Consider the following 10,842-nt stretch of genomic DNA (forward strand, 5'->3'; position numbering starts at 1 on the left):
ACAAAGAGTAAGGACTCGTCTTATCTCGAGTTAGGACGAGTCGTAACTTAGCTTAATCTTAAGGTCTGCATGCTACAGTGTAGGGTTGGGACTCGTCCTAAGTCCTAAGATTAGTCTTAAGTAAGGAAGAGTTTTGTGAAATCGACCAATAGTGTCCACTGCCAGCACAATTTTAAACATCACCTAAATTCACCTGTTTCTCATTACACAGGTTCCAAGATATCTCTGATGACAGACAATGTAAATTTAGTTTTGACTTGAATCATTTTTGCAACCATTATGTGCCTTTAATAAATCCTGAAAGATTAAATCTTAAAAATAAAACTTGTATGCAATTCTATTGGAGTACTTTTTGAACCGGAAATTGAAAGACTTTTTAGGTTTATCAAAAAGTTTCCTACCTTCTTCAGTCGTCCAAACTTCGATTAAGTCAACCTTTATGAAAAAATATATAAAAAGCAGTTATTATGAGATTTTACAGGTAGCATTGACTTTTGAGACTTTAGGGTTCATGACTGAATGAACGTAAATTCATGTTTATTTATTTAACCATCCGGCCAACTAGCCATAACTAGCCAAACAGTCAGCAGGCCACACGACCGATAATCTAATAAAAGCTGGCCAAAAGTCTTGAAAAACCTAAACCTTGCTTGCAATCAGATTAGGTACCAGAAGGCACAGGACGACGTGCAACAAGTCAAAAATGAGCACCAAGGCCTGCAAAACCCAGCTAAAGCCAGATATCCGAGGTCTGTGTTACTCAGTCGGCAGATAAAGTCAGAGCCACTAAACTATAGCAGCATTTCTGACTGATTTGGAAGGAAGCCAATGTTAAGTTGACAATCAACCAATCAGCCATCCTGAAGTTCTGACGTCACACTCAGAGGCTTGTGTATTGGTCAGAAACAACCAAGAGAGCAGCGGCCAGCCAACCAGAGGCTCTAGGTCAGAAACTGTTCCGAATCAACCGACCAATCACTACTCGTCAAACAACCAGGCGACATCGGCCAGCCAATCAGAGTCCGCAGCACAATGATAAAAATAATTTAGTCCATTCATACCTGTGTGTCCAGTCTTGCTGCTGAGTTCCTTTCGGCGTTCTTGCAGCCCAAGTCCTCTCCGATGTTACCGCCTACCTCGGGAATCCCTGTACCGTCTGCCGCTTCGTCAGTCAGGCATCCTGTTGACGATGACACGCTGATGTCCGACGACTGTAATGGTTCTTTCGTACGCTGGACATCTTGGGACAGCTCTGTATTGAACATTGAAATATGAGTTGAGTATCACTCAAGTTCTGTCCATAGTTCGAATTCTTTTAGAGACATACATTTTATAACATCCACCCTTTTTGATATGCCACCTTGCTCCCTCCCACATCGCTCCCAGATGCAGCGTATCGACCATTTTATTGCAACGCCACAGCCCAAGTTGCTGCCAACCAAGGTTGGAAAGCTATAGCCACAGTTTGTGTACAATACACATGTAAAGAAAAGTGCTGAGTTTGGGGAAACCAAGCACCCATTTATGGGATATATTTGTGTTTAATAGAAAGTTTTCAGAAGTATTGAAATTGGTCACAACACTTTGTAGTATTTGAAAACTGGCAAGTAAAGAGACATTCCTCAAATGATCAATGATTTTTCGTTCGGTGTTTAAAAACAGGTGTAGCCCTTTGGGCTTTAAGAAAATTACGAAAATACCCAAACACCTTGGGTCCGAAATTTGTAAACTAATTGGCTCCTTTCACTCTGTAAAGAGACAAATATTTGTAAGTTGTTTTTCTTCCCCGACATAGATGACCTTTTGAAAATATTTGTACTTTCCCTGTGGGTGGGTTATCAGTCTAACAATCTCTCGCTATTTAGTGTTACCGAATTGTGGGTAAGGATTAACATTTTTTAGGTGAATGTTGCTTGGGGATAAGTTGTTAATAGTTTGGAGCGGACAATAGAAAATTAGCCGTTGGAATGTTACGGAGCCTTGGATGTGCCGTCGACTTGTTAGGTTATTGGGAGTTCACATTCTTGAATTACACGGAGGCCTTGGAGGCAATTGCATCTGTTGCCCTGGTCTTGGTCTGGTGCCCCTTCGAAAGTTTCCCATAGACTATAAGGTTTTTTTTCCAATAGAAGTGCACTTTGTTTGCAAATTGAGAATGGCCCTGGCCCTGTCAAATCAAAGATGGAGTTCCAGACCAGCCTGTAAATTTCTCCCTCAAATTCAAACCGCAGGAAAATCACACAGCACCAGCAGTACGGCTTTGCAGTCATATGATTTTAGTCAAATCATAACACAACACTTCCACAGTATTGATCTCTTTCAAATGTCTTGGAGTTTTTTTTTTTTTTTTAAACAACTGTTTTACGAACAATACTGTATACTGTTTCGACAAACACCAATTTTTCGATGTTTTTATTTATTTTTGTAAGAAAAAAAAACCATTTGTTGACAAAAAAAGATTCGGGCGCGACGCAAATGACGGTCGGATTGCTACCTCCATGGTCGGATAAAGGCAAACAATTTTGCCTTCAGCCTCGTCCCCAAGGTGTGTTGAGCAGTACGAGGTTGGAAATAGGGTTGGAAATAAAGTTATTACGTCATATCGCGTGCCCCATGTGCTAGTGTATGCCCTATACCTAAAGTTGTTAAAGGCAGTGGACACTATTGGTAATTACTCAAAATAATTATTAGCACAAAACCTTACTTGGTAACAAGTAATGGGGAGAGGTTGATGGTATAAAACATTGTGAGAAACGGCTCCCTCTGAAGCGACGTAGTTTTCGAGAAAGAAGTTTTCCACGAATTTGATTTCGAGACCTCAAGTTTAGAATTTGAGGTCTCGAAATCAAGCATATGAAAGCACACAACTTCGTGTGACGAAGCTGCTTTTTTCTTTCATTTGTATCTCGCAACTTCGACGACCGATTGAAGTCAAATTTTCACAGGTTTGTTATTTTATGCATATGTTGAGATACACCAAGCAAGAAGACTGGTCTTTGACAATTACCAATAGTGTCCACTGTCTTTAACGTGACTGTCTACTGTCATTAAAACGAGTATCAGATGTCACATTCAGTGCCCCGAATAGTTTGTGGGTATTTCAACTATTGTCTCGCTCCCTCTATTCATAGTAAAAAAACGTTCACTTTGTTGTGGTTTTCCTCCCCAAAAAAATGTCACTGCACTTAAAAGATTTATAAAGGATTGCTCAACGCCCGAAAACATAGTGATTGAAGTTGCATTTTGTGTCACTAAATCATTCACCAACCCCGCAGGCAATGGCTCAATCGTGTCTTTAAATTGAGAGATTACGACTGGAATTTCGATTTGGAAGTAAACAATTAAACAACGGAAAACGCGTGGTTTTCGAATGACACGTCCCTTAATATTTTATATAGCCTAAATAACAAAATACTTCGGCAAATTTTGAATTGCTCATACAAAGCTACCTGTTAGGAGATGGCTTGTTTTAAAAAGACATCTAGTGAAAAGTGTTCTTTCTTAAAACAAATTCACGCACGGGACTAAAACGGTCTTTTGAATTGGGGAAAATAATGGCGGGGAGCCTTGTGTGTTCGACAGTTTTATAGATTGTTTGATCTTAATTAAATTCACACGAACTTACCGTGATTTAGTTGTTTCTCGGACTGAATGATATTCGTCTGTAAAATGTTAGAGAGAGAGAAACAAATGTTATTTTGGCTGGTGACTGAGGAAGTGCTAAAGTTGATGTTCATCTCTAATGTTAAAGGTTCCTTCATTTGTGTGTGTTCTTTGCATGTCCTCACAATATTTATATAAAAAAACATAGTGGATAAATTAGAAACAAAAACACTTTTCCCGCCGACAGTCTCGAGCGACCCGACCGACCATGGCGTCTCAAAACCCGTTCACCCTTTTCAGATAATCACAAGACACTGGAATTACTCCGGAAGGACAAACAATCAACAATAGTGGAAACAATGAACATACAGTTTTCAAAAAGACAATAATTTGCTCAGTCGTATGCACGGGGTTCGTTGGCCGTAGTCGCCATTGTCTAAAGCAGGAAATGTCCCCGTTATCAAAGCGTCCATGTTGTTGTTGCCGTTTTTGCGTCGCCTTTCTTTCTGCCATTTCTTTCTTGTGTTAGGAGGGGGCATTTTTTCTGAACTTCGATAAATGCCACTGTCGTAGTGCTTTTCAATAGGGACATTTTGTTTTCTAAACCGATAAAAGAAGGGAATCCTTAAAAAGGGAATCCTTAAAAAAGTCTGGAACATCTTTGAGGATGGCAAATCTAAAGTGCAGACCAAAAACTTGCCGGGGGAGCAGGAGTAGGCCCTCTACCCAAATTGAAAGTTCCTCGAATTAGTTTGGCTGGAATGTTACGGGGTTCTGCAATTTGAGATTGGGATCGTTGCAATGTATAGGAGCGGCCGTTTGACAAGTATAACTGATGCGTAAAACTAGAACGATGTGTCATTCTGCCCTGTCTTGCACAGTCTTGGCCCAAGCGGACAGTGGTTGATAGGGATAGTGTAGTACGCTCAATTGTACATCGCTAAAGCGCGCCCTCTTACACTATCAATCACTGTCGTCTTGGGCCAAGACTACATCTTGCATGCACAACCCGTGAAATCAAACAAAAACACCCTTTCTTTTGTACGACCGAATTCCTCGATTCAGAAGCCTGACGAAACGGCCAAGTTGAAGGAAATATAGTGTGATAAATGAGGTGTATTTAACCCTTTGGGGAATGTTGTATTTGTACTGACGGGTGTAAAAGAAAACACAGAAATTGAGCTACGGTCACTGAGTGACATGGTGTTACTTTGTAAGTTTGACATTCGGGTTACAGTGTAAACATTTTGGTAATATTTAGGGTACGAGAGCAAGGCTTGTTTTAATAATATAAAATAATATTTATTTATGGTTCAGAATACAGACGTTATATAAGATACTTTGGGGTTGAATAATTTGTCTTTGTTCGACCCAAAATCGTTGAACAATTTACGCAGTCAATTTCCCTTGTGATTTATTACTTGATAAAATTTAAGAATATTAAACTCAACTGTGTTTGTATTGTTTTTGTTTTTTTCCTCAAAAATAAACAACCACTATAATTTTCGGCAATTCGTAACTCATGATTTCACTCATATTGGATGGCACTTCAAGAGCGCCTTAGCTTTTTAAATCGTGGGAAATGTTAATGATTTTCCAGATGTTGTTAAACCCTTTCGGTTAGATATATTTTAAAGAGGAATGCCACACGATTGTAGGTTTGAGCTTTGTGGGTTTACCTGCAAACACAAATTTGTCTTATTTCAATCTCGCCGTGAAATAAACCCACTGATATTAATTGAGTGGAATTGTTCAACCGAATCCTAATATTTATCTTGATGTTGATTGAAATAACTTGTTATTGCTCACCGTTCCATCCACAACTTCCTGGGCAGCAACAAAAGATAAAATGACGAGAAGAGCCACTACGGCGAGATGTGTCTTTGTGCCGACAGGCCCGGGGCGGGCCCACGTAGCAGCCCGGCGACACCTCCATGTCAAAGGGCCAAAAGTCATCTCGTTCGTAGTCGTAGTTCGTCCTTGAATGGTGGCCTGTAGACTTGTGATAATGTTGGCTGTGAATGAAACAGACAAGCTTGCAATTATTTTATAGCTTACACTACTGTGAATCAGGAAAGCTATACAGAGCTAGGGGCCTCATGCACAAAACATTTATAATTTTCTCTTTTTTAAACGTTGATGCCTGAATAAAAAACCATCGAGAAAGACTCTGCGAGGGTCGAAACGTCAGGCCGTTAACAATTTTTGTTTGCATCTAAAACATAGTTTCTTTAAGGTTGATAAGCAGTTTGCAACAGCTAATTTCATTGTCTAACCTGTTCCTGCGCAGACCAGTAAACGCGTGGACATCACACAGTCCCATGAACATCATTTCTACAAAAGAGGCTTGTTTTTCTTTTAAAATAATTATGTCCTGTCATAAAATGTGTATGCCATTCATGTTAGATGTAATGGCGTGTGTGCTTGTTTAAAGCCACCGGACATTTTTTGATTGACAGGAAAGGGACGGTGACAAGTTAAAGCGAATTGTTGTAATCAATCAATTAAGGCCTAATGCAATCAAATTAAAATTGATGTTTCATTCGTTTCTAATAAAAGTTACTCATAGTGACTAGAAAGCCGTTATAAGATCAGTTACCCGTCATCGCTCTTTATCGTTAAATCCTTGCAAAAAAAATCCGTCTCCAATAAATCCTTCTAAAAAGAAAACTTGTACATCATGAGTTTTGTACTGACACCATCATTTTAATAGGTCGCTTGTTAATTCCTTTAAAAAAACTGCTGTTTAACCCCTCTGTTGTGTCCGTTTTCCTTCAATTTTAACTAATATTGCTATTTTTGATGACACGTTGGACTGTCTTCCAACGCGCCACCATAGTCGTTCACGCTCTTGTACTCTTTCATAAATATTTAGCGGAAAGTTCGAAGGTGACGTGACCCTCACTTGAGAAAAAAAGGTTGCCAACAAAAAATTAGTGCGAGAAATTTTACAAGGAGAAGCTTTGCTATGTATGGAATGTTGTTTTTAAATCCTGCTAGTTTTTTGAAAGTTCTGGAAAGTTCTGCAAGAAAACAGCTCAGCCCGAAATATGAGTGTGTTTTTTTTTATTTTAAGAGTGTGGCTTTTTCTTATAATAACCAGACCTGTTAATACACGCACACCTAGCCTAATAAACTAATTGTCTACCCGGTGGGTGTAACTTTCGGGTTAAATTTACCATGTAACTGGACCTGTATATACCCATTCTGATCTGGTATAATGTTTTTTGAACCACTTTCACATGAGATTTTTAAAGAAATCCTCGGGTCAACAATACAGTCCAAAGGGGGTTTATTATTGCGTAAAAAAAGAGTCACAGCGACCGATTATGTTAACCCACGTATAAATTGTCACCAGGTTCTTTTGAGTCTGGATTAAGGCCACCCACAAAAAGAAACCTTTTTCAATTTCTATAATTGTGCCTTTTATAACTGGAGTAAGATTGACCAATTTCACAACTGAGTAGTTATTGTACTTTTGGGGTGTTTTTGATTGTTAACCCTCTAGTCCCTGCACCGCCTGAGTTTGCCGAAATAATTTTGTTTTTCTTTTCAAGATTCTTGCAGTAACTTTACTGAAATCGTAGTTCAAATTTTTTAAAGATAGCCAAGGCTTATTATTTATAATTAAACGCACAATTTTTGACCCTTTCGGTAATATTTGTACAAGTCCTCATTGGGGAACAATAAACCTACCGAAATATTTATGGCGATTATTTTTGTATAATGATAAAATGGATACAATAGTTTGTCAAGGCTTTTATCTGGCTCAATGCTGATTATTTGCGAAGGCATAAGTTTTCGACAATATCACCATGAATGATAAATACAGTTTCCTTTGTGTTTACTAATAAGCGTTTTGTTGGGTAAGTGCTAAATTATTTCATCATCATTAGCTTCGTCAAGTCAACTGTGAAGAGAAAAATTAATTATAATGATCTATAAACAACTAGATGGATTCACCAATGCGTAGGCATACTATTGACTACCTAGTTTTATTTTGATGTTTCTTATTTTCTACAAACAAAAGCTATAGCGAGGTTTCCTCCTACCGCATAATACAGTGTATCGCTTTAGGTGGCTGGGCGGTCCAGTGGCTAAATGGTTAAACCCATTATGTTCTGCCAACACATCATGCCGACAACCGTATTTTCCTAGCCCTAAATAACCCTCATTCTAATAACCCCAACGAATAAATCGTATGGGATTTTTGGAATGTAGTCTATACACTGCCTATGTTGATCAGGAACAAAAATGACATTAATTGTTGAACACTTTCTTCCAAGGTGTAACCCGAAATGTTTTTTTGGGATATAGGGGCCTAACAGTATTATATTTTAAAGGCAGTGGACACTATTGGTAATTACTCAAAATAATTATTATCATAAAACCTTACTTGGTAACGAGTAATGGGGAGAGGTTGGTAGTATAAACATTGTGAGAAACGGCTGCCTCTGGAGTATAACATAGTTCTCGAAAAAGAAGTTATTTTCCACGAATTTGATTTCAAGAACTCAGATTTAGAATTTGAGGTCTCGAAATCAAGCATCTGAAAGCACACAACTTCGGGTGACAAGGTTTTTGGTTTTTTTTCATTATTATCTCGCAACTTCGACGACCGATTGAGCTCAAATTTTCACATGTTTGTCATTTTGTGCATATGTTGAGATACACCAAGTGAGAAGACTGGTCTTTGAGAATTACCGATAGCGTCCGTGTTTTAACAGTCATTTGACCCGTTTCGAAACTACGCTTTGAGATTGGTCTCCAGCTTGGGATCCGTCCGCCTGTAATGCAACTCCGTAAATGAAAAGTTAAGTGCATGTTTTCTAAATCAGAGCCTAAGCTCTTAACTCGTGATTTTGAAAATACCATATCACCCCTTTCACAAAACTATTATTCCCATTTATGGAAACGGAATTATGTGAAATCGGGGGGGGGGGGGGAACGCGCAATAATGCGGACACATTTTGTATGCGATTTTCCGCTAAATCAATCTTGAAAACAAAACAAACTTTTGATTGTCACTTTACTGACCACATGGCCAAGATCCAAATATTTTCATGAATATCAGTTAAGAAAATAAACATTAGAATTCCTCCCACCTTCATTGTCTATTCATCGAACAAAAAAACTACTTCACAAGCATAGACAAAAACACAGAAGTTCGCAGTGATTTATGTTTAGACAAAAGCAATACAGACTTTGGAATCTGTCACCAGCGAAAGCCGTTATTATTTGATACTCTTATTTATTTTCACGGCGGGTGCAATATTCTTGACTTTGTTATGCGATAGAAGGGTAAATAAAACAGTACGTGATGATCCATTTATAATGGGTTGACTATCTGGACGAATGATATTGCAAAAGAAGAAATATTTATGGGGGTGACTGAGTTCATAATAGATTGAATTTCCGTTTCTTTCTTTGCACCTTTTTTCTTAGTCATAAATTAACATAGAAAATATTCGGCACGGGGACAAGGGTTGTTAAAGGCAGAGTTAACTTTTGAGTATAGCTGTTAAATTATAGGCAAGTAATTCTCACTTTTTGTTTCCAATTATTTACTTTTGAAAATGGGAAAATTTTGACTCAATTGGTTTTCAGAGTTGCAAGAATATGATAAAAGAAAGAACAACCAATTGAATGTTGCAAATAATTTGTGCTTTCAAAGTTGCAAAGAAAGGCTTCACACATGAAGCCTTTTTTCAAGTGTCGCTGTGTTTATATATTATACCAGCAGCTCTACGGTGCTCTTTACCGAAAAGTCTTTAAGGGATCATGAATATTTTGACTAAAATTTCAAAGTATATTTGGTTTGCGGTAACACCATGTGTGTATCTACTTGCCAGGTAGAGTTGTTCTTAGGGAACTGTCTTGCTTTATTCTACTGCCGTGGAGTAGATAATCGGAGGTTCGGGAGACTTCTCAGTTCTGAAAAGAACTGTCCTGTTTTTTAACTATTACCAGGGCGGATGGTATAGAAATTAGACTGGACTACTACTTTAGCTTATAGCTTATACGATCCTATAAGCTAAAGTAGTAGTCCAGTCTAATTTCTATACCATAACCACGCAATGCCTCAAATCCTATATAAAATTTCAAAGTTGCACCCTCCCGTTATTGACACCCTCCGTTGTCTCATAACCCTTAAAACCCTGGGAAAACTCATAGTTGAACCTCGAAAAACAGTTACACAAAAATTAATGATCTGCGATGTGACTTGAATTTTACTTTAAAATTTATGTCTGCAATGATTGGAAGGTATACGGGCATTTTTTTTTTTTTTTTTACGGGACACAGATTTTTTTGAAATGACCGCAAAATGTTATCAAAGCAAACCTAAAACGCAGGCGGGGAAAGCCATCTTTTATTTAATGCTTTTAATGTTTAACAAATGTTTTAGTAAATACATAACAAGTTGACAGATAAAAGCATAAAAAAAGGGCTGGAAATGGTTTGTATAAATATAAGACGACCTAGAGACGTTTATTGTTGTGACAAATTTTTATTTGAAAACTCTTCCGCAAGAAGTTTGATCCTTGTTATTTGGTATTAGGCCTATAATCATAATCAAATTAAGACTAGAAAAACGAATTGTTTTACCTGTAAATCCAGTCCAGTTAAAAGTATTGTCCAATTTCCATGGTTTGTATTTCTCGTTGTAACAAGGCTCCGGGGTGTTTCAGCCCATGGTCGCCGTCAAACGTTACGAACCGCCCGCTCGTATACTGGCGTGAGAACCCCCAAACGAATCGAACACGGAGATTTATTGGAGGGCAACTCTAGTCAACGAACTCACGACGTGAAATACGTGAAATGATTCTAAGGGTACTACAGTCACTGAAGTTGCTATGTTTCAACTGTCAAAGCACCCACACTTTTCAGCGCCAGAAGCCCTCAACTATACAAAGCTTTTGGCGACTTCTGCTGAAAAAATGTACATTGCCTAACTTTGAATAACAATCACACGGCCACAACAACTTAAAAGTATGTTTCTCGCATGTTTTGCTTGAACTTTTTTCGTGGACGTATTAGAAAGTTGGGGTGCGATAGAGTACCTGCTTCAAATGACGGCTTGAACTCCCCCCCCCCCTTTTTCTCACTCCATGGGCCAATGATTCAGGTAAATTGGCCCCTCAATGCAAGTGTTGTTTCCTTCCCTTACAGTTTGAAACGAAAATAAAGTTCGTGTGAGCGGTCTCATCACACGGTCTATAAACTTTGGTAGGGTGAATT

The 10,842-nt window shown here is 38.4% G+C and overlaps 1 protein-coding gene across 1 annotated transcript in view; it reads right to left on the minus strand.

Moving 5' to 3' along the window:
- The window catches only part of LOC117302934 (fibropellin-1-like), a 29,775-nt gene extending 19,376 nt beyond the window's left edge, over positions 1-10,399 (minus strand). Inside the window, exons 1-5 of the mRNA XM_033786927.1 lie at positions 10,210-10,399; positions 5,413-5,618; positions 3,626-3,662; positions 1,062-1,252; positions 402-435 (exon numbers count right to left, since the gene is read on the minus strand). Coding sequence (XP_033642818.1) covers positions 402-435; positions 1,062-1,252; positions 3,626-3,662; positions 5,413-5,559 — 409 coding nt within the window. The 5' untranslated portion in view covers positions 5,560-5,618; positions 10,210-10,399. The remainder of the gene's footprint in view (positions 1-401; positions 436-1,061; positions 1,253-3,625; positions 3,663-5,412; positions 5,619-10,209) is intronic.
- Between the last annotated feature and the right edge of the window lie 443 nt (positions 10,400-10,842).

The sequence above is a fragment of the Asterias rubens genome, chromosome 19 (assembly GCF_902459465.1).
Source record: "Asterias rubens chromosome 19, eAstRub1.3, whole genome shotgun sequence".
In the NCBI taxonomy this organism is placed as follows: domain Eukaryota; kingdom Metazoa; phylum Echinodermata; class Asteroidea; order Forcipulatida; family Asteriidae; genus Asterias; species Asterias rubens.